The sequence below is a fragment of the Lissotriton vulgaris genome, chromosome 7, assembly GCF_964263255.1.
Source record: "Lissotriton vulgaris chromosome 7, aLisVul1.2, whole genome shotgun sequence".
Classification (NCBI taxonomy): domain Eukaryota; kingdom Metazoa; phylum Chordata; class Amphibia; order Caudata; family Salamandridae; genus Lissotriton; species Lissotriton vulgaris.
This window is the reverse complement of record NC_141695.1, coordinates 840,930,061-840,954,744: the sequence shown is the minus strand read 5'-3', so window position 1 is coordinate 840,954,744 and position 24,684 is coordinate 840,930,061. Positions and strand designations below refer to the sequence as shown.

Sequence of the window (24,684 nt, the reverse complement as noted above, 5' to 3'; positions counted from 1 at the left end):
ATTAGGGCATTTGCACAGCCTGTGTATATCCACCACTGGCTTTACCATAATCGTTTACCTCCTCCACTGTCTCACTCCAGTCCTCTACAACCATCATATGCATACGTTACTGCTTATCACCCCTCTACCAATACTTCTGCCTTGCAGATACTCATTTCTAATCCCATAAACCCTTTATCTTTCATTGTCCTTCAAAATATCACAAGTGCCTGCTGTTACAGTATGAATTTCCACCACTCATCCTACCACAGTTCCTCTGCTTCCACCACGGAACTCCATAAGCCCTTGCATTTATTTCCACACAAGCTCAGTACCTGCACCACCCATTCCATCTGTACACGAACAGAAAACATATGTGCGGGCCGAATCAGGCTGTTTCGGCCAGACACATTTAAAACTTGTTCAGCACCAGAGGAGCCCACAAGACAGACTTTCCCTCTCTCTCAACACAGCATCAAAGCCCTGAGGTTGGCACCGCATTGACAACCGTTCATTCCTTCTCAAATATCTTTTCACCACAGATGCAACATACTTTTTATTCACACCACTTCTTGTGCATTCTTCTAACAGCAGATTCCTCGCCTTCGACTATCCACGGGTGCCAGACTCGGTCTGCTGAATTTTTTTAGCAAAACCCCACTCGCTAAGAGGTGTTTTTGTGTGACTCCTCGCTGATTTAATACCATAGTGGAAGTGCCATGGAACAGTGCCATGGAACAGTGCCACCTATAAGCTCTACCATCAGTTCCTTTCTTTCCATGCCATCAGACACAGACCCAGAGCTCCTTCCCCACCTTTCTCAGTCTTCCAATGACTTCAAACAAGTCTTCAGCAGTCTAGTAGGGAACAACATCCCCTCTGAAAAGGACAAGGTTCAAGCTGTGTCATGTCTTGGAGTGCCTTTGGTGCCATGATTCGAAGTTGTGTTGACATATGCTCTTTCATGCACCCAAAGACGATTCAAGACTGTAAGGCGAAGCTGTACATCTTGGAACATAAGTCAAAGTATTGGCACAGGTTCTGCACCAAGTAACACTGCCATGTTCGCAACCCCTCCATCTGTGAATAAAAATATCGGGGTAAGTCAAAGTCCCAGTACAAGCATAAGAATGCGAAATACGACCCCCTCCCACCACTCTCATTCCAAATAGAAGGCACAACGTAAGCAAGATCTGCGTCACACTCCATTTAAGTCACCTGCTGTGGGACCCATAACTCATTTGGTCCTGATAGACTTAGAGTTCCCTGGGCCATCCTTAACCCCAGAGCAGATTGAGACCTTCAAGAACACTTGTTGTAAATAAAACTTTAATGTGCTTTCGGCTCTTTCTGCCATGCCTTTCAATACCACAAAACTGCAAGTGCCTTCAGTCATGATACCTCTGGCAGGCGGCCCTTTCCCAATGCCTTCTGTCCCCATGAAACCTTTTACTAGGCCTGTAACAACCTTTTACTAGGCCTGTAACAACTCTGGTGTATGGTCAAGCAATATAGACCTGCTTCGATACCATTATTGGCAGGGCAGTTGATACGACTGTTGTACTCTGCAACATGCCTGACTGAGGTCAATTAGATTCTCGGGCGAAGTACAGGCTTTGCTGCTGTTTATGGCCTGTTTGTTTCTTCAGAGAGACGGCGATTCGTCACTGGAACTGTTTAAGAATGGTGGGGCCACAGGGTGTTCCCTGCCTGCTGACTCCTACAAAGCTGTTTCTCCGTTCAGTTGTAGGGGCTACTCCAGGGGGCTAGCCTATAGGCAGTGATGCGTTCAATGCCTTTCCTTACGTGCAGCGAGTCCAGGACATCCAGGCTTGCATCTCAGTATTTCGGGCTTGATACTGTTGAGGGTGTTGTGAGGCTTCTAGGCCTTTAAACTTGTGCATCCTACTTGTCCACTATGCGAGGTTGCCCATGTCGGGCCTGCAGTGGAATCTGAAATCCCAGTGGGCCTTGCTTCAAGGCTATTTTTCCGGCCCCATCCAGCCAGCCTAGGATCTGAAGTGGTGGCTGATCGCTGACAATGTGTTGTGCGGCAGGTCGCTCTATTCTCATCCCTCCAATCCAGACTGGCAGCGGTAATGGACGCTCCTGGGTTGAGTAATTCATCTAGAGAATGTGAAGATGAGATGCTACCCGTCTGCAGCAAAGGGCCAGCTTCACATGAACCTACTGGAACTCTGGGCCATCCAGTTGGTTCTGAAATCTTTTCTGATATCTATCAATGGGAGGCTGGTGCAGTTTCTCACAAGCAACACTACCGCCATGTAGCACTGCAACAAGCAGGGTGCATTGGGGTTCTGGGGCCTTTCGCTTGTGGTTGAAGCAGCATAGCAAGGCCAGATTGGACACATTGAACAGACTTTGTATGATAGATCTCAGTTCACCCACCCTTCACCGCAACATTAACGGATCCCCTGCCTCTCGGAGATTGCATAACCCTCGTCTCCCCCAGCCTCCTGGTAACCCAACCATAGGGAGGTCGAGCTCCCTCGCCTGGCTTCCCGTACTCGCCAATAGCCCCTGTGCTGACTCCCGGTTCCCCTGCCCGTAAGCTCAACCCTTACCCTTGGACTTTGAAACCATGAACACCAGATTATCCATCATAGTTCAGAGAATCCGGAAATCCCTATCTGATCTGAAGAACATCCTTCTCCTCACTGAACACTCTTATCGCCACCTCCAAGCCCTCTCTTAACTTTGTCCCCCCCTCTCTCACCTCACCCACTCTCCAGCCCATGCCGCTGGCAAGCCGACACCTTCGCCCACGCAATCTTCCTAATCACCTCTCGAGGAGGAGACCCTTACCCTCCTCTCACCCTACTTGAGCCCCCGACGCCCCCTGTTCTCCTGACAAGGAAGTTGACTGCCTGATTCCTACTATCGCAATCAACCCAGCCAGGTTCTCATCCGTCCGTAACAGAGGGGCAAACAGTAACAAACTAACAAAAGTTCCCTTAACTTCTCCTCCTTACAACATTCGTTCTGATGCCCCACTCTCAGGCCTCCTTCTTAACTGCCGGTCAGCTGCGAGACCCGCCTCGGACATCGCCACCCTCATCCTTAACCACAACACTGATGTAGCTATCCTAACCGAGTCATGGCTCAATGAATCCTCATCACAGCACCTTGACCTATTGGTTCTGCCCAACTATAACATCACCAGACATGACAGACAAATTAAGAAGGGGGGAGGCATTGCTTGCATCTACCGCTCAGACCTCCTCGTCACAGAACTACACGCTGAGCCTACAGATTCTTGCGAATATCTTGCCCTCTCCATTAGTAGTACCACTTCTCAGCTGTGGAAACTGCACATATTCTACCACCGCCCAGGCATGAACGGCACTTTCTCGGACCTCCTCATGGAAATCATCACTGCTAAGGTCTCGCCTCACTCCAATGATATTTTCCTCGGTGTATTTAATATGCACTGGAATGACCCCAATAACTCCCAGGTTAATGCCTTCAAAGTTTTCCTTGCTGATCAATCACTCACCCAGGCCTGCACCTTGCCTACCCACACCAAAGGCGCTACTTTGGATTGGATTATCACTAAGGCATTGGCGGTCAATCTGAACTATGTTATTGGTCAGACCACGAAAAGGGATGAAGTCCGCTGCACTCCTTGTGAAACGATACTGTTTAAGCAATGGAACAATTAGTTGAATCTTTTAGGGTGCTCAGGGTGAACCCCTATCTGTCCGGGAGGGGCAGGTCAATGAAGCGAGGAATACCTTACCGGCGTATGCATCAAGAACCATTGGCAGTTACTGCAATTGGAACCAGATTTCAATACCATCTTCAATGAAATGCCCATTTTCGCATATCAACGCTCCAAAAATCTGCAAACCATGATAAAACCACGCACCATCACATCCTCAATTTATAAAGGAACTATTCCTTGTCACAATTGTTTGAACTGTCACAACATCATACTGGGAAACAGTATCACACATCCGAGCAAAGGGACACAAATTCCTTTACAAGTCAACGCCACATGTGATACCACCAATGTTGTGTATCTATTGAAGTGCCCATGCGGATTACCCTATGTGGGAAAAACTGAACGTAAAATCAAGACCAGACTCAACGAACATCGGAGCAACATCAGAAACAAAAACTTAAAATCCTGTGTTTCCTCTCACTTCACTCAACAGAATCATAACATCAGTCAAATTCGCTTTCTCGTCCTCGAGATAGCCAAGAAACCTGAAGGCATAGATCCAAGAAAACATCTTCTTCAGAGAGAACTGTATTGGATATTCAAATTGGACTTCACCCATCCTAAAGGACTCAATGAACGTCTGGAATTTAGCAGCTTCCTCTAAGCATCTACACACACGTTCATCACCTTGTTGGTCTCCCATTTTGTCTGCATCTTACCTCCATCCTTATTCCTGTTTTTTTGATGTACCCTTTCTCTTTAGTATATTTTCTCTCCTCTTTTCTTTCTGCATTTTTATTTCTACATATGTCTTTTACGTTACCCTGAGAATACATTCTTCTCTTTCACATTGGGATTTTTCACTTCTAACTGTCCATGACACCTTCTAGTTCCCCTTTTCTCATTCTGTTCCATTTCTTTCTCTTGACCCTCATTCTTAGTATACCTTTCTTTTCATTATTTACCCTTAATTTTTCTCGATTTTCTCTCCTTCACCTTCACTTCATTCACTATATTGGCAACCTACTATTTATCATTCTATCACTTTCAGACTTTTTTCTTTCCTAGGCATCCATCATTCATTCTCCCAGCAGGCACTTGCGCCCGATTCTCACATTCATTATCCACTGTTTATATCTTGGTTGGTTGTTACACATGTTAATCGTTACCATCAAGCTAATTTTCATTGGGTTCTCACCCTTTCACCAGCCCTTTTTATTTACTCGTGTTTACCGGTTTACGTTCCAACACGGTTAGTCTTTTGTTTCTCTCGCTTGTTTATATTTTTTCACGCATGCGCACACTGCTTATATGCTTCCGCATTACCCGGGCGGTATCACTCCCGCGTACACAGCGCCGGATCACGTCTATTCATGTTCGCGTTATATCCTTGGTAAGCTTCTAGCTCCCAGGTGCTTCACTCGATTCACCAGCACTCTTTTATTTAATTTTTATTTCTACACCACACCATGCCCTTGGTTCACACGTTTTATTAACTTAGTTCCACGCCTATTATCTTTCCCCTTTCCGACCGCCGGCACTTCTACCCGGCACAGTCAATCACACGGGTGTTTCACGTTTGCAGTTTTTACATCGTATACAAATCCGCTTTTTCTTCCGATTACCTTTGTTTTTCACTTCAGGGGAATTCTAAATCTATTTCACAACTCACCTTGGTTTTTCATTCTCGATTCACTAATACACCGTTTTCATCCCGTTTTTTAAATAAGCATGTCCACCACTGCGTCAACCTTTTGCAACCATCACCTTATTTTGTTTTAACTTGCTCCATTCGCTTTGCACTCGGGACCTGATTAGTAACATCAGACTCTCATTTTCTTTCTTTAGAACACATTGACCCCTTGAAGAAGAGCTCTTTAGCTCGAAATGCATCGGGGATGTTCAGATTTATGAATCAAACATTTTGAACTCTTCAACTTATGAATTTGATCATGCAATAACTGTCCACTCGACATTTCGTTTATCGGATAAACCTTGCTCTAATTTAAAAAGGACAATTCGCATTTGTAAAACAAAGTGAATAAAACTTTGAAAAATGTTTTCTTTGAACTTTATCGTGTACATGGCTTTCATTAGCACATAGGAGTGCTCAGGTGTCTTCACCTTACGCCGGTAAGGTATTCCTCGCTTCATTGGTCAGACCACAACATCATCACCTTTACTATACCTGACCACCTGAAAAAACCTGGGCAACCTGTGAAACCAAAACGCTGGCTCAGAGACTCTTAAGAGCCTGGACCTTGAGAAACTGCCTGCCCACTGCGAGAATCCGCTTCTCCCCCCCCGAATCTTTCTAAAGTCAACAACGTCACAGATCGCTACAACTAGACTATGACTAACATTTTGGACGATCTGCTTAAGTTCAAAAGGTCCCAAATCAAAGACAAAAACCCTTGGTTCAGCGGACCCCTCAATGACGAAAGGAGAGCTCTCCGTCTGAAAGAAAGGAACTGGAGACAGCACCCCTCAGGCTCCCACCTCAAACTCCTCGGTCAGGCCAGAAATAAGTACAAGAATATCCTTTTGTCCAAAAAAGAGTTCTTCAATTCAGAGCTGGAAAATGCCAAGAACAGACCACGCAAACTTTTTGAAATAGTCAAAGTTCAATCAAACAAACATAGCGATATCAGCAAAAGAAACCACTAAATCCCCAATCACCTGCGATGAGTTCTCCTTCTTTGCAACCAAAATCAATTCACTTGGTAACAAACTCAAGGACTCCTCGACCTCCCCTCTTTCTGTGTCGGGGACCCTTCTATCCTCTCATCCCAAGCAAGCAATAACCAAAAACAAGCCTCACTGGTCCAAATTTGAACTTTATGATGACCATTCCATCTCAAATTCTATCCTCCTTAAAACAGAGTACCCACTTTAACGACCCCCTCCCTGCCAACTGCTTGGCAGCGACCACCTCACTCATCGCTCCCATATGGACTACCATTATCAATGCTTCCCTTCTCCAAGGGACCATATACGACTCACTGAAAACCGGGCAAGTCATCCCCATCCTAAAAAAACCCACTCTGAATCCAGAAATTCCAGATAACTTCAGACCCATCTTGAATACCTCTCTTCTCACGAAAGTACTGAAGAAATGTGTGCAGCTACAACTAAGGCAACACATCGCCAATGTCAATCTTTTCAACAAATTCCAATCTGGATTCAAGCCTGGGCACAGCACTGAAACTGCTATTCTTCACATCGTTGACAATGCTCTCCTAGCCCTTGACCAAGGCAAAACATGTCTTCTGATCCTTCTGGATCTCTCCTCGGCATTCGACAGTCAACCACGAGAAACTCCTTGAACGCCTCGAACACAGGATGGGCTTAGGAGGTACTGTCATCAAATGGTTTAGTTCCTTCCTCCCTAACTGCACACAGATACTCCTGGTCAACAACAACCTATTTGCTCCATCCCCGATCTCCATCGGTGTCCCGCAAGGCTCCACTCTGTCCCCTGCCCTCTCCAATCTCTACCTCGAACCTTTAGCTGAAATTCTCCACTGGGCCAACATCTCCTTCCACATGTATGCAGACGATACCCAGTTCTACATTAAAATCTCCTCTCTTGATTAGGTCACCCATCTAAATGATGCCCTGAAACTGAATGTCCATTGGCTTGCCAACAACCAGCTCAATCTGAATGCCCAAAAACAGAGTTTCTTCTCACACCCCCACCCTCCCAAAAAAAATCTGATGAGATCCTTGAATGGACTAACTTCTTCATAGCACTAAACTGCACCCCTACCATTTTGTATTCCACCAAATCTCTTGGGATTATTTTGGACAGCAACCTAAATATGATTGAACACATCAACGCGATGGCCAAAACTGGCAGATTCTACCTAAGCTACTTGAGAAAACTAAAACCCTTCCATTGAACTGCCGACCTAAAAACTGCTGTGCAGGCGTTAGTTACCTCCAGAATCTAATATGGTTGCTCCACACTACCTGGCCTGCCTAAGATTCAACTGCCCCGCTAAAAGCTTGCCTCAGCGCAGCAGCCAGACTCTTATCCGGTTCAAAAAAATGTGACCATATCTCTCCACACCTGAAGGCCTTGAACTGGCCTCCCCTTGAAGGGATAATTCATCTTAAGCTGGCCTGCATCACTCACAAAGCCTTGTACACAAACTCCCCAGCATATCTCGCCCAGAAACTCATGTTATATGGGAGATCCAGAAACTCCAAATCCACCAGAGACCGTGTGCTCCAGCCACCCCGCTTCCAGAAGGCAAAAACATACAATCAAGCATTCTCTGGAGCTGCACCAAGAATCCGGAACTCGCTTCCTTCCTCCATGAGAAAAATACCTTCACTGGCGCTCTTCAAAAAAGAAGCAAAAACCTTCTTAATGAGCAAATTCCTCCAATTGGTGCACATTCGAATGACCTACTATTTGCATCAAATCTCAATCCTTCCAGTGCTCCCTGTACCAGTTTTTGTACATATCTTTTTTGTCCTATTGTTATCAAATCTCCCGCTGATCTTGGAACTGTATTGACACTTGTAGATATCGACTGCTTTGCCCTACTTTTGTCATTTCCCCAACACCCAACTCTGTATTCTGCCCACCCCATCCTGTACTTGGATCTGTACCATTTATTATATATATATATATATATATATATCCTCCTTTTGCCCTATTGTACTAATGTAATCGCTGATTTTGGCACTGTATTGACTCTTGTATATAGCCATGGCTTTGTCCCACTATTGATCTTTCCCTATCCCCCATCTCTGTACTTTGCCCATGCCTTCATATATGTAACGTACCTTTCCTTGTAAAGCGCTCTGATACCCTAACAGGTCATATTCACGCAAAATAAAACTTCAAATAAATAAATAAGTGGCATCTGCAACCCAAAGAAGTACAAGGCGTATTCAGTCGATGGAGATAGCCCTGGCTAGAATTGTGCGCCACCGTTACATTCCTATTTCCAACATTTTTTGGAGTTATTGCTGTCTCAGCAACAGGGAAGGAATCTCACCTGAACCTCCGCAACCTACATCTCCATGTATGCCGGCAATCTATTTCATTTTATTCCCCCATCTGAAATCGCGTAAATCCATGTACGCTGGGTGATGAGATAAGTTTGTAACCTGGTGTGCTGCCCTGGAGTCTGATCCCGTACATTTGAAGCTACTGGGCATCCTTTTGCTTGTTGAGTTTTTAGCCCCACAAGGTCTTGATGTCGCCACTCCGAAAGGTTATTTTTCATCTTTGTCAGCCTTTTTTTTTACGTTTACCTGATGAACAGTGTTCAAATCACCGGTTGCGATGAGGTTTATTAAAAGTTTGTTGCATTTTACCTCTCAAACTGTTTTTGATGCCCTAGTGGAACCTTGAATTGGCTGGTGTTCGAGCATATGCAGATTGACTTGCTGCAACTCTTGACTTTGGAAACTGTTTTACTCATTGCAATTATGTTAACTAATACGAGTGAACTGCCGATGCTTTCAATGTGATCCTCCTACAACAATTTCTTAGACAAATTGGTGTTGAGGAAATAGTTAACCTTTTTGACTAAAGTTGTGACTCCCTTCCACGTCTGGCAGCCGATCATTCTACCTGGATTCTTTGACACCCCCCTCCTCTCACACACACACACCCCTGAAAAGTGACAAGGCTTCATCAGGTGGACCCCATAAGGGCTTTGAGTTTTTTCATGGATCACACCACGGTCCATTGATTTGGGCAATCAGGTTTTTGTGGGGTTTTCTGGAGCGAAAAAAAAGAAAAGGCTGTACAGAAAATGATACTGCTGAGGTGTACTTTTTTTCTTGCATAGATCTTGATGCAGCCCTGGAGGGTCTGAGAGACCATTTCACCAAGGCCAAGGGCTCTGCCTCCGCATTAGTGCAAGGGGTGGCTGTCCGTACAATCTTCCAGGCTGCAAGATGGGCTTTTGTGCATACATTCACAAAGCAATAGTTCCCTTACAGTCCGGTTTGGTGGGAAGGCCTTTTCGCCCCCTCAGTTCTGCAGGACTTTTTGGTTTGAGTCCGCTCCACAGACTAAACTATTGTAAGATACTGCTTTAGTATGTTTTCTTAAATGATGAAGCTGCAATTGGACAGAGTTCCCACAAGAAAGAGTGCTACCTAGTAAGTTCTTCCTTGTGTCTTCACGTGTACAGCACTTCACCTAAAAATACTATTGCCTAAGGTTTGATAGTCCAACAGCACATTCCACTACTTACACAACCTTCCGCCACAGAGCCATTTGAAGAGGCAAAGTATATCATGACATGTACCCACAAGGATTTTTCAGCTAAATAGCTATGCTTTATTAGAATTTGTGAGAAAAGTGATGTACACTTAGCTACAGATTAAATGGGTGGCAACAGCATTTGTGGCCTGTAAGAAAATCATAGCATGTTTGGGTGATTTTCTTTGAAGGTACAAGAACCACCTGTGTTTGTCAGTGGTGTGTACTTTTCAGACCTTTAGTGAGAGGGCAGTAGCACAGCTGGCTTCCTTTTAAAGTGGGAGGATCTACTGCAGAGAATGTTTGCCTTGTTTTTTTTTTTAACTCTGTGGGTGCGGCGTGTCAGTGGTTCTTAGGTATGTGAGCTGCGTGTTCGTTTCTGATAGTTTATTTTCTTCTTTCCATTTTGCATCTTATTGGCTTCATTAATCCCCATTCTCTTTCTCATTAGGTCATGGCTTACTTTTTAAAACCAAACATGAAAAATCCCTTCAGTGGAAACTGGATCAAATGGCGGAAAGCACCAAGGAGCAAAGCAATGGGCTACAGATTGCTGCTGAAAGCCCTGTCTGAAAGGCTTTTCCATAGTCTGATGTGCCTGATACACAGACCCATCGGCAGCCCCATTCTACGGGTATCTGAAGTGCCAAACTTGCCCTCTGAGAAAATGCTGCTCTCACAGAAAACACGCACATCTGCCAGTCACTGGCAGGCTCAGCATAGCCGGTTGCTTTTTAACTTGGGTGTGCAAGTTAAATTGTTGCACTATTTTAAAGGACTATCAGCAGATGGAGGGTGTGACCGTTCTGCCGTGAACAGCTGTACCTCTGTCAGGTGCCAGCTTGTTGATGAGCATTTACAGTATCACCAGGGTGCTTGGATTAATATTGTTGCACCTGACGGTGCGGAAAGTTCTTGCAAGGGTGTTATGGGTGTTGATTTCGATCTGCTCCGGTGTTGGATAGAGATTGAATAAATGTTTTTTAATGACAATGAAAATGTCTGTTCACTAGATTTGCTGTTTATCAGCATCATAACTCTGATGGGAAGGCTGATAAACTGTATGGTCCTACTATGCAGCACTGTGTGAGGCTCGTTTGCACTTACTCCATATGAAATGAGTTTACATTGTCCGTGGAAACCAAACCTGCAATTCACCTACAGAATGCGTGTCTGGACCATTCATACTGTTAATGAGAAATTCAGCGACGAAGGATCTTGTATTATCCTTGCATAGTGTCCCTGTTCTGTTTCGTAGGGAGTCTTTACATGTGGCCCTAATATCACCATTTTTTTTTTTTGCAGTAACATTCAAGTCAAGCAAGCACTATTAAGCCAGCAGAACTTATCTAACCCATTCAAACCCCATGCCTTTGTCAAGGGGAAATGCGTTGCTGTTAATTTGTGTCGGGATTAACATTTGTGGAGCACACATTCTCCCACAGGGGCTACATTTCAATTGTAAGTGCACATATATTGCGCTTACTACCCCTAATGAGGCTTTGAAGCACTTTATACCAGGCACACGGGTCCGGAACTCGGGACTAGTGGTTAGTCCAGTGTTATTGTTTATTGTTGGTTAATAGGATTAGTCCTGTATGCCTAAGCAAACCATTCCATGCATTCCCTCCAGTTTCTTTGAGGTAAATTAAATTACTAGGAGTTAGTTGCGATTATTAGTTTCGGGGGTGGTGGGGAGTTTGTGCACATGGTTGGTGGGATGAATAGATGAGCTGGAGGATATTCGGTATTAGAACGTTGCATTGGTATGGCTTTCAGAGGAAGGAGACGAGGTTGTGATCGTATAAATGAGTTGTGGGCAATTTGCAGAAATACAATAATGGAGATTACGGCAAACATGCATGTTTCAGCGTAAGTTGTGCTCAGAGAGAGGAGGCATTCATAGTATGAAAGGAAATGAGAGGGTCATTTGGACAAAGGACAGGCGACAATCGAAAATATTAACAAAAGGCCAGTTTTTCATGCCAGATTCTAGGGAGGGATACGGAGTACATTTTGAGTTGGTATGCAGTTTGAAGATGCAGGGCTGTAGAAAGAAAAAACCTTTTATTTTTCATGTGGGATGGCATCGCAGAGCCACTGACAATAGTGGTTGAAAGTTAAATTAGTGCTATGCTTAAGCCACACTCAAATCCTGAAACATTCTGACATCTCTCTACTGTGTTGAACTCAATGGATTTCCTCCGAGAGGGTGGGGTGCAGGGATGGACCCGGCGACCGCAGAAAAGGTGGCAGGGGCAAATATGGCATGGTTCGTGTCTGCAACGTGATGTAAATCCAGTATTTGTATTTGTAAATTCCAGTATTTGTAAATCGCACAGCTACCCGGAGCCATCGGGAAGATTAAGCGAGCTATTGCCCAGAGTCGCATGGTGCTGGGCTGACCTGCCACCAGTGCCGGGCATCGAACCGTGAGCCCCAGTGTCTGGTGTCAGTCGCGCTGGCCGCAGCACCACACTTCTTCCCTGATGCAGCGTGCCTGTGCAGCTGAGCGTTGGGAGCCCGGATGAGGAGCAGAAGCAGAGGGCTGGTTGTGACACAATGATCCCAGTGCAGACCTCTTGTAGGGGCAGTCTAATGTCGGAGGTGGTTGCCATGCGGATGGACTAATCCTAGCTGTCCTTATGCGAGATGCTTCGTTAAGTTGAGTGCTCCCACCGTCTTGGTGAGAACTCTCTACATGAGTCGGCTGGGCCTGCGGGAGAGGCAAACCAGTTGCCGGCGAGAGGCTTGGAGTTTAAGCAGGGATCAGCCCAGACTGTTTGCGGTTGCTTTGTGCTGGGATCCTGCTATGAATATAGTGACTCCTTCTGTGGAGGTGGTGGGGGGGGGGGGTCGACAGTGGGCCATCTTGGGGGCTCAGTGCTACCTTATTTCCCCCCTTCTCTGAGCCCTTCTACCCACTGCGGAGACATAGGGCAGTTACAGAAGGTTCACTGGGGCTGAGAAACTTTATTTGCTTGTGAAGATTGTGCTACATTAGGTATTTTTCATGGGCACTAGAAACAGGCAAACAGTCTGTCTACTGCAAGGCTTTTGCTAGACCACGTATCTGGTCACTGCAGTTGTTTAGCTCATGGGCTGCAAGTAAAAAGTATTGGCTGGACACATCTGTCTAGAAATATCAAGAGCTTTAGGCCACACTTGGAGAAAGCAGTAACCAAGATACTAGCAATGTGAGAAAATACATTGACAAATAATATACAAATTAAAAAATAGATGGCAAATGCTGGAGCAGATGTCTTGCGATGTTCATCCTTAAGTTTGGAGCTCAGTATTAATTATAAAGCAGAGTGGGATCCATCTTGATGCCTCTAATTTATATTAATAATCAACAAAGCAAAATGCCAGTGCTGCACTGTTATTTTTATATTTCTAAAGGACAATGGATAAGACAGTTGTCCTAGAAAAACTACTATTTCAGTTTAGACTCAATCGTTAAAAATTCTTTTTTGTCATATGAATTTTTCTATTTGTGCATCATTTAAACCATTTTATACAAACATATGCAAATATATCCACTCAAGTGGATTATTTATATTTTTTCTAATCTAGAGCCCGTTTTTTCAAAGAAAGAACAAAGTGTAGAAAAACACGCATTCATACTCTAAAAGCTAGTTTAAATATCCAACATTTACACAGTGTTCGAGTTACACACCTAAACTCCTGATTCAAAACACCCCTCCATACTCTCATCATGCATACACATAGAAAAAACAGAGAAGCCCCATCAGGAAATTTTGATAACCTATTTGTGGTGCGGTGCTACTATTTTCTATTTTTTGCAGACACAAATATATTAAGATGATCAGCAAAATAAGCCATCTAACAACATAAGCAACTTCAATATATTTCACAACTAGATGGAAAAAGAATGGCCTAAAAGTAAACAGGTCTACGCATTTAGAATCAGCCTCACTGCGGGGATTCTCCTCAGGACCAAAGGATTCCTCTTTCAAAGACTCTAATTCGTCTCAAAAGTTGCAAGTTTGGTTCAAATCCATAATAGCATCTTCATACACAGTACCAGATCGGACGGTTATTTCTGTTTGTTTGAATGTAGTGATGTATCTTCATCAAAACTGGAATATCCTTTTCTTAACTTCCGATTGTCACCAACTTATAAGGGTCGCACTCTAGCTCGGGGGCACCATTCTCTCGGCTCAACCGGCGTCTGACCCGAGAGAATGGTGCCCCCGAGCTAGAAGTCCACGGAGCCCAGCGGTCTGAATAAGAGTGCGACCCTTATAAGTTGGTGACAATTGCTGCGCTTTAGCCAAACCCTTGTTGTTTCTTCTAATTTATATTGGCACAGGATGAAGGACTGGAACAGCTTTCTGGACAGTAGAAGTGTATTGCCTGCTGTCCCGTGGCTGGAGGGCTGCTGAGGGGTGAGTGAAGGAACTTCAGATTCTTTTGCGCGGGTTGAAGCAAGCCCTATAGGTGAGGCCAAGTCTTTTGTCCTTGATCACACTTTCAGTACAGAAATTTACTCCTCTTTGTGTCTTTTGTGGTACTCTAGCCTGCTGTGAAGGACATCTCTACACAAGGCTATGTCTGATTATGCTCCCTAGCACTTTGAAGTAGGAAAAGGGGACTGTGTATAGCAACAACGAAAGAAACTATGCAATTCAGTGATTTGCTCCTTAAAAATGCCTTCTGGCTTTGGTTGGTGCCCGTCCTGTGGGAGGAAAAAGACGTTCTGACCCCACAGTGTTTGTGTGGTCTATCTGCTAGTCTCATACTCTGTCCTGGAGTACAACATCTGAAGGAAAATGACCAAAAGCACGAGAAGGCACCACACTCGGATGAATGGAGGACATGAGTACAGTAGGAAATGAAGAAGAAAGAATAGCTTGGACAGTTATCCTTTCATGTTTCCTCTCAAAGACAGCCTGCTCCTAAGAAAGGCTCTGATAGAGGGCTATTACGAGTAAGCTTACGGGACCATCATATAAACCTCTACTGGCAACGATAAAAGCAAAAGTGCTTCCCACCCTGTCATACGGCAGCGTGGGACTGCACGGGAAAGACGCGGAATTGCTCAATAAAATGCAGACAGACTTCTTTAAATCCACCTTTCAAATCCAACGGGGAGCTTCACCAGCTCAGACGAGATTAGTATTTGAAATAACAAATTAAATAGTGGTAAGAAAGTACGCAAATATAAAGTACTGGTACAGCTTGAAACAGAACATGGCAATCTCAGAACTGCACCAAGCACTGTGGGAAGAAGTCAAAGCTGATGTTAAATCCCCACACAACCAGTACCTTGAGAAGGTCATAACCGAGACTGGAACAAGAAATCTCTGGGAACTCAATCTGCCTTACCCAGCGTTTAAACAAGCCATAAAAAAGCAAAAAAAATTCTATTCTCTTCTACTTGTCAAAGCCACGTGCAGCACAAGAAATTACGCTTGGATGGTCATATCAAACTACAAAACTCTCACTTCAGCCCCTTATTTAACAATTACATTTCCAGCTCACAGAAAACAAAAATTAATGGGGCTCCGTCTGGGAAATTTTCCATCAACCATGGACCAACCAATTTGGGTGCATGACAGACACAAAATCTGTAGACTATGCGGGAGCAGCAAGAAGGTCTTTATTCATCTAGTTTGTATCTGCCCGAATTTAGCCCAAGCAGTCTTCCTAAAAAAGGCAATGAATGAGCGAGGCATAAGAATGCGTAGATCGGCGATTATGTCCACTTTGAACCCAACAGACACCCGTTTGAACTGTCTATTATTAAAGTTCCTCGTGGCTTACGCCCAAGCGTTGAAACATAACCTGGTACCCTGTCCACACAAGGACAACATATCTGCCGTTGTTTTGTGAGAGGGCTTTTACGAACTTAACAACGTACAATATCAGAACTCTTGGAACTATAAACTACATGGATAGCTTGGTTGTTTTTAAACAACAAATTCTTGCACTAGACTCAGAATGTTTTAGAATGAATTAACAGAGAATGTATCCATACATAAGGAAATTTTAAATGAGTAGTTGATTTTACAAAATGTATTGTTATGGTTTTAAGAAACTTAAACAATAAAAAAAAAAAATTCATTTCAAGAGTAAGGAGGTCGCCAGGAAAACACAGACGACCTCATTTTCATCATAATTCAAGGTCTGCATTAAAAGTATCGGTGTCCAAGTCTAGAATCTGCTCCGGCTGCTCTCCTCAAGGAGAATTTGTCTACTCCTAAGCAATGTCATGGAGAGCATGCCAAACACCTGCGGTCTGATACATCGTCTGGATCAAAAACCTCCACCATTCAACGTTGAAAGCTGATCACCGTTCAGCATCTTCAAAACTGCTGGTGAGGCTTTGTCTAACGTAGAAGACATGTTGCTGATTTACAGCACACCTCTCAACTTTAAGAAAGAGAAACATTGGGACTCATTCCAAGTTCCCCCATCTCTATCGACGTCAAAATATTAAAACTGTCCTAATCACCTATGACACACATCTATGAATGATACTCCAATTCGGTCATTTGTCTTTGGCCTCAAATCTCCTCTACATGTATTGTGACTATCATCTCTTTATCAATACGGTGTTTCTCCTGATGTGACACCTCGTTTTTCAACTTCATCTTGGACTCTAAATCTGAAATAAGAAGTGAAGTAATTATCGAATCCTCCTCAGACAATGCCTCATCACTAACACCAAATCCACATCCACTTGCTTTCACGTCGATAAGGCCAATAATTCCCCCATGAGAATAGACTTCAGATTCCCTTGCAACGCTTATAGCAGTTTCCTCCCAGGATGATATTGGTACAAGCATCAATGTCCTCACTACATAGAAGAACACCAACCCCAATGTCTCCTCACAGTTCCCCAACCTCTTTCCATCATACCTCAGAAAAGAAGAAAAGGCATAGATCGCCTTTCAGATCCACGTCTCTTATTAAATACTCAGGTTACTAATTTATCTTCTCCAATTCCTCCAGCCGTGTCACCCTCTCGCGTTTCTCCAGTCGATGACATTGCAATCTTTCACGAAGTCCCGTCTGGAAAATGGCTAAATAGAACATTCCTTTGGAGCTCTACAATCAATTGTTTCTGTAATTCTAGACATTTTACAGCCAAGAGTAGCAATAAATACTGCCATTAGTATTGGGCCTGCTTAACATTGCAGAGAAAGAGTGCCTTACCACAATAAAAACTGCTACTCTGTGCCTACTGAAAAAATATACGGTGCCACAACAGGATCCAGAAAATGGAACCGAAGCCTGGTTCAGTTGCAGTGACTTTGGTGAGAAGGCACAATTCAGCTCTGTCTTGATATTAGTGCCACAAAAGTATGTGGGACAGCAGCAACTCATCTAAAAAATGCAGTGGCATATGATCCTTCGTCGAAGACCAAAACATCGGCAGCAAGACTTTGTTTAAATGCTGCATGAAGATTCACTGGTGTCTAACTGACTACGTAGTGTTGCAGTGTATTTGGCAGCCTCCTGCTACTGCCTTATCACCTTAAAGCTTGAGGTACAGCTAAAAATTATGAACATCCTCTTTTCAGGGTCTACTTTTTGCGGGCGGAAAGCGTAAGAAATGCCAGGCATGAAGAAGAACATGTAGACTGAAGGCAGTGGGCCTTGAAGAAAGAACATTGCTTCAAACAGCAATTCATGGCAAAAGATAGGTGATATTACCAACGCTGGGTCGGTCCTCAAGCTCGCCTTTTTAACCTCACCAACAATCATACGTACAAGGTCAATAATCCTGTTACCAGGTTGTCAAAATGTAAATCTTCATCAACAAAGCCTCGTACCTATGGAGGAGGGCACTGGAAAAATCACAGAGGATGGTGGTGGGGTAAACAAGAGAAGGACGATGGAAGCGACATAGACGACAGGGCAAAAGCAACACTGGGGCACAGGTGGAGAGGAGCGGCATGAAGGAGAGAAGCAAAATTATGGGGCTGGTGCAACGTGAAGCACAGAGGAGGAAAATGAAATAAGCTAGAGTAATCGGAGTGGTGAGTAGAGAAGCACATGAGCAAGAAAGCACAACATGAAGCGCAAAGGGGGGGAGGGGGGGAGAAGCACATTTACGAGACAGCTGGAAAAATCCATGCACTCCTGTGGCGTGCTCCAGCAAAAAAAAAGAATCATTCGTAATGCCAATAAATCTCACATTTTGTACCTATTGGCTTTCCCAGTGCTGTTAGCTGATGCTGCGCAGTACAATGTGTTAGTTACTGGCTGTTCGTATGCTGACTTTTGTCAGTCCACTGTTTAAATGGCCAATGGATTTGTGTCATTTTATGGCTTAGGATTTGTATGTCCTTTTATCTTTTTAAATAGATGTTTGCACAATGTTTCATCTGCATAAAGATTTCTTCAGCTGAATGAGCCTAGTAATACCTAAGCTGACTTAACGGAAGAATGATATTCAGTGTGTCCTGTTTAGTTTTGCTATTGTGTGTTATGTTGAGTTCTTCCCAAATCTATTCATGCTGTCTGTCATGGTGGGAGCAAACATGTCTTGCCCCTCTCCCCCCCCCTTAAATATGAATGGAATTGTAGCCATAAAATCTAACATGAGCTCTAAATGCCCCAACCTGCTGGTACCATTAACAAAGGGGAGTGTTCTGACATTTACTAAAGATGCTATTTCACTGACCGCCAAAGGGGCTGAAGGCAATCCCTATCATCAGCGCTGCTGAGATTAGATTTACCAAATGATTAATTATACGGCCAGACTCGGAATGCAACCCAACCTGAGGACTAGTCTTGTAATTTACCCCTTCCACCATAAAGATTTTCTAGAGTTCTGATAACTGAATAAAAGACCGACAAGCAGTAATACCTGTCTGAAGCTAGTCTGCAGTCAGTCAGTGGGAACAAGTACCGGGCATCAAACTTTAATTTCCTTTTCACATCTTCTGTGATGCACTTACTCTTTGTATCCTTCAAAAGAGATAATGATGAGTAGGGCTTTGCTTTTGTTCCTTTGGTCCTGGCAAACTTGCAACAGAAAGGTCAGCACTTGTACACATCTCCTGCAAGGCCTTTGAAAGTTCTTAAGATTTGTGGTGTAGCTAATTACAGGCCATGCCTGACTTTCACTGCTATTTTGGGATCAGGATTGGCGTCACTGTACATTCTGTCATACACTTATAGAGGAAGCTTAGCTGTTGCAGCTTTCATGTAGCAGGGTAACAGGACAAAGGGAGAGCGGGCGAAAGGGAGCAGGGCAACACGGACACCACGAGGGAAAGTGGAAGAGAACAAGGCAGCACAAACGGAGGAAGCCAGCTGAAAAGGCACCCTCTCTAAATTGCTTAAACACAAAGAAGCACCTGGAGTGCTGCACTCAAAGCAAAAAGTGGCTCAGAAAGAGCGAGCTGTGAAAGCAGACTGGGCAAGAAAGGAGTACTTGGGCCATGCTCCAGAGGAGGTACAAACACATGTATAGGAAGTGAAGCCAGCATATGCTGACCAAAGAGCAGCAAGAAAATGAGTGATGAGGAAGCCAACCAATAGTAAGCAATGGGTGAAATCTACACCTCTGTAAGTAAACAAAATGTCTCACAAGCAACTGCACAGACACTGTCCCAGATGAGTCCTGAAAAGTAGCACCTAAAAAATGAGCAGTGAAGGACACAAGTAATGCGTTCATGTTCCAGAGAGAGACAACCGCAAGAAGAGGAAGGAAAGCCCACACATGCTAACGAATAAGAAACAAGCATATGAGTGTGACAATGGTAAGCAATGGTCGGACACTAAGCTCACTGTAGTCTAGCAATGCATCTCACAACCGAGATTGCTCGCACAGGCCTAAAATGGGGCGATCAAGCCAATCCCACCATCTCAAAAAAGCAAATGGGTTTACCCCAGATATTTACTGGTACAGAAAAAAGGCCTATTGCTACCCCAGCAACTGGCTCCCACTGGTTCTAGACCCCTCTTTAGGTGGGAGAATCAGCGGGAAATTCAAGCTATGAAGAGAGGTGTGCCCACCTTTGCCAACCCCTCCCCCCCCATCATCAGGTGGGGGTGACAAGGTAAAGCACACACAAAATTAGGAAGAGGTTAAAGCCCCCCTCCCACTGAAGGGTGGCATAATAGGGGGTGTACCCACCCCATGGAAGGGACCCATTGGTCCTGACCTGCATACCCCTTTAATGCTCCTAAATTTAGTATTTAGGGGTGACCCTGAAACTTGGCTCCTCCGATTCGAAGAAGAAAGAAGGACAGAAGAGCCGTGCTGGCCCAGGAAGGAGAAGAGGACACCAACTGCCTTGGCCCCAGACCTACCGGCCTGTCCCGCCTAGGATCTGACTGCAGCAAGAACCTCACCTCCAGCATCCGGATACCGGCACCACTCTGCTCTAGACGATCACAGCCTGAGTTTGAGTGGGCCAACATCCCAACAAGGTCTCCCCATCGATCCTGACCTGGTATCTGGTGACCCCCGAACTCCTCAAGACTCCCGACGACGGCTCAGCCTCAAGGTGAAGGTCCCCCCCCAACATCAGCTGGTAAGAAAACCAGACACCAGATGACACCCCTGCACCCGATGCCCCACGGCCTTGGGTGACCCAACAGACAGTATCCAGGCATCTGCCAAGATCCCAACTTGCCTCTCCAGCCGGTGGTCGCCGTCAGGAAGTCACTCTGCCTGAGCCTGCAATAGCTTTCCGAAACCAAAGGTCTCCATTGTAAAGCATATGGTCCCGATGTCCGTTTTGCCCTCTGCATCCGGCCACTCGAGTGCCACTGATGGTGCAGCTCCTGTGCTGGTTGTTGGCCCCTGCAGTGCTGACGTTAACCCCAGGAGCTTGGCTCCAACTACCGAGTGGCCGGCTTGTCAGCAGTCCCTAAGCAAATGCCCCATTAGCCCCTTTGGCTAACATTGGATCTCCTGCATTATGCACCCGGAGGCCCCAGGTCCGCTGATGGTGCAACTTGAGTGCACTTCTAGACCTTGAGTAACCTTGGTTTTAGCCCACAAAGCTCACACTTGTGAGTCCAATACTTCTCTCCATAATCGATAACCATTTTTCTTCCAAAGGAACCTATGTTATAAGATTTTGGGACCAAAATTGGTCTAATTGTATTACTGTCAATGTATGGAGAAAAGCGAACTCCATTGTGAAGTATAAAAAGTCAAATTTACTTTGTATGTAGAGACCCTATGGTGAGGTATCTCTGCATACCACCCCCAGTACTCAAAGTAACCCATGTATCTCAAAAGTAATCTGAAAGTACTTATTGTATGATATAAACCTGCAACAACTGTAATTTCAAGCACAACTTCATTACCTTGAACAGTCTTGCATTTTAAAGTACTCACCTGTACCAAGTCCTGCTTGGTTCTAAAATAAAACCTATGTATATATTTTTGTTATACTTACCCAATTGGCCTGAATTATGTTTCTAAATGTGTGTATCAGTCCTTGATTGAGTGAATACAATAAATACTTAACACACCCTCTGGATAAGCCTAACCTCTTGCCCATACTACGACAAAGAGAGCTGTTAGTACTTACCTCATTTTGCATATGCTATACCTCTGGGGACTCCCTGGACTTTGTGAACACTATACCTCATATTGGTATACTCTATATACAGAGCCAGCTTCCTGCATTGGACCTAAATCATGTATTTCACCATCTGTGGAACAATTGAGGTATGTGTGCAGGAGATCTGCAAGATGTACATTTTCATGATCCAGTAGCTAAGCCCTAACGAAAATTCCTTCATTTCATAGTAGGAAACAACCACTATCCATGCAAACTCCTTCCTTTCAGCCTCAAGCATACTTCTTGTACGTTCTCAAAATGTATGCTAGTAGTAGTAGCCCACCTATGAACTAAGGGGATTTTCATTCACCCTATCTGGACCAATGGCTGCTAAAGACTTACAGGGAAAAAGTGGAGCAGCATTATGTGACAAGATTGAATTTACAGCAAAGTCTTAGTCTACAGAGCTACCACCAAAAGTTAAACTCTGTACCGGTGGAGAGACTCTTATTTTGGGACAATATTATACATCCTACAAAAAAGTGTGTTTCTTCAGAGAAGACAGTGTAATCTGACTGTGGCAGATGCTGCATCCTGGAAAAAACATCCAACCCTACAGCAGACAAATATCCTCCTTTATAGACTCTTTGAAATCCTGTATCTACAATGTCCAGCATGCAAGATTGTACACTTGGGAAGATTTATTGATCTTAACCTCTACAGCAAAACCATCTCTAGCCTGGTAGAACGAAAAGCAGAACATACGAAGAGCCCCACAAATGAAGTCCTAAATTTCATTTTTGAAAAGTGAGGAACACCGTATATAGACCTCTTCACAACTGCAAAAAATGCCGAAACTTTGCTTCAAGGCTACCAAAAAGGGGGGTCCCCAGTTAATTTTTTTTTAGCATTGGTCAAGCCCATTTCTTTATCCCTTTCCACCGATTCTGCTAATCCCTTCAGTAGAACTGAAGATGCAGACATATCCTGCAAAAACATCAATAGTGCCACACAGGATACTTCTGTGCAAGCCAGCTCTAATATCGAGACTTCAGGGGCAAATTCAACACCGGCTTTAACATCATTAAATTTGGCTGCATGGCTCCTGAAGTCGCAGTATGGTTATTTGAATCTTCTTAACATAAAATGGAGTGTTGAAACTTTTTGAACACTGACCCCCAATCACAGATTTAAGTTTAATTCATTGTTATGTTGCTAACCATATCACCTCAGTTTGGACCCAGCCATATGCAAATCAGTCTGGACTCTGCTCCCCATGGGAACAATTCAGTATGAACTGCAAAGCCAGACAAGCATCCTGAGACCTGTTATGGGGTATCAACCCTCATCAGCCAGACGAGCTTGAATCCAGTGGCGCAGCGTGCAAGAGACCTGTGTCTGAGTATACCCTTAGCCACTTAGGACACCCATAGCAGCACCACAAAAAAATGTGGCTTCCATCAGCTTGTGCGGGAATATTGAAATAAGCAAAAAAATCCCTCAACAAGTTGTTATCCATGAATTGGAAAGATTCTGCTTTTTGTGCATGGTTATGGGCACCAATAAATTACCTATGGGGAGGCCATTATTTTGCCTTGTTTGCTCTTCGCTGTATAGACCAAGTCAAGCTTACAACTACATCAATAAAAATTCATCTGGCCCCTTTATCAGCCTTCAGATAATCTTCAAATCAGCTTTCTTATTTGCCATCACTGCCACAGTGAGAGTGCGCAAATCGCAGGTCTCTGATAGAGACTTCCAACCACAGGTAGCTTACCTTAGACTATTCCCCAGGCGAAAAAATTGATCCAGAAAATCTTGAGCAATACCGCTACATTGCAATAGTAAGGGTGGGCGGGCAGCTACGCTCCGTGCACGGAGTGTGCGTAGTGCCGGCTTCTACGCATTTCGCGTAGCAGGCGTAGAATTCGGCACTACGCACGCTCCGCAGACGGAGCGTAGCTGGCCGCCACCCGCCTCCCTCCCGCCCTCCCTAAATACTTTAATTCACATGTGTAAAAGAATTATCCCCGGGGCTCGCTCTCTTCATTGCTGCCGTCTTGTGTACTAATGCGCATGTGCGGCCGCCCGCGCATGCGCATTAGTACACAAGACGGCAGCAATGAAGAGAGCGAGCCCCGGGGACGCGGCGGGTAGCGGCGGGCAAGGTAAGTGCCTTTTAATTCTTTTACACCTTTAATTTAAAGTATTTAGGAAGGGCGGGAGGGAGGCCTGCGGTGCGTAGTGGGGCTACGCGGAGTGCGGAGGTGGGCGTAGTTTCTCGCCCACTTCACGTAGCTCCGCGAAGCCCCACTACGCCCAGGGTTATGCAATAGGTGGCGTTGATCCGCTCGTCACTGTTTGCATTGGTTGTGATGTGCATGGTGCCTGTACAGTTGATTTCTTTCCATGCCATTGGCGCAGATCCAGAAGAGCTATCTAAGTCATTTTTTTTTAACTCCCTTTTGTTGAATTTTTTTTGAGCTAAGCTCCCAATGTGCATTAAGGATGTCTCTTAAAAAACTGTGGGGTTCATACCCTAAGGAGCCAATCACAGACAGATGTCTGTGATAGACCTCCATCAGGTTTGCTCGTGTTGCCTGCATCCTGGCAACAACTCAAAGGCCTGCCCAGACTGCTGCGCGATGAACCCAAGTGGTTTGCAGATGGGGTGCATTTCTTGGAGCACCCCCTCGAACTTCTGATTACCTGGCACTGGACGTCTCCACACCGCTCCAGGTCTTGGCCGCAAAGATGGTCCCAGTCCTGCTCTGAGTCGTTAACGTCTGTAATCATGAGATCAAAATCCTCATTAGGAAAAGAAGGCCAAGAAATTGAAGTGTTCTTCGACTTAACCATGCAGGTCCCATTGATCGGCTGAGGTGTTCGAATTGTCACAAATCTAGGCCCGCTCTCTCAGGTCAACTGTGGAGCCTGAGTCTGGGTCTGCTCCGCACCTCCCATAGTTTTCTGGAGCCGGACCGACCCCACACACAGCTAAAAGAATTCCATTAAGTTATGTGCCTCATATTTGGGAGGGCTGACCCCTCTAGAGTGCCTTCGGCCCCATGTGTTCAGGAGGTTTCCCAACTGGTTTCCTGATGGCGGGCTTGCCCTTGTCACCAGTCGTGCCCTTTGGATCCATTTGCTGGATCAGATTGGCTCTTGTCGCGAGTTCATAACAGTGACTGGAGCCCACTCAGTGGTGCCTTTCATAGTGCCACTGACTCCATAGTCCTACCCAACTAGAGCCAGACCGACATTGACTTACTGGACCACGACCC

The 24,684-nt window shown here is 44.8% G+C and overlaps 1 protein-coding gene across 2 annotated transcripts in view; it reads left to right on the top strand.

The window, feature by feature from the left end:
• DUS1L (dihydrouridine synthase 1 like) overlaps positions 1-10,895 on the top strand; it is a 245,163-nt gene extending 234,268 nt beyond the window's left edge. For both annotated transcript variants that reach the window (XM_086931197.1, XM_086931196.1), the window contains exon 14: positions 10,348-10,895. In XM_086931197.1, the coding sequence (XP_086787323.1) occupies positions 10,348-10,469 (122 nt within the window). In that variant the 3' untranslated portion in view covers positions 10,470-10,895. The remainder of the gene's footprint in view (positions 1-10,347) is intronic.
• Positions 10,896-24,684: the final 13,789 nt, after the last annotated feature.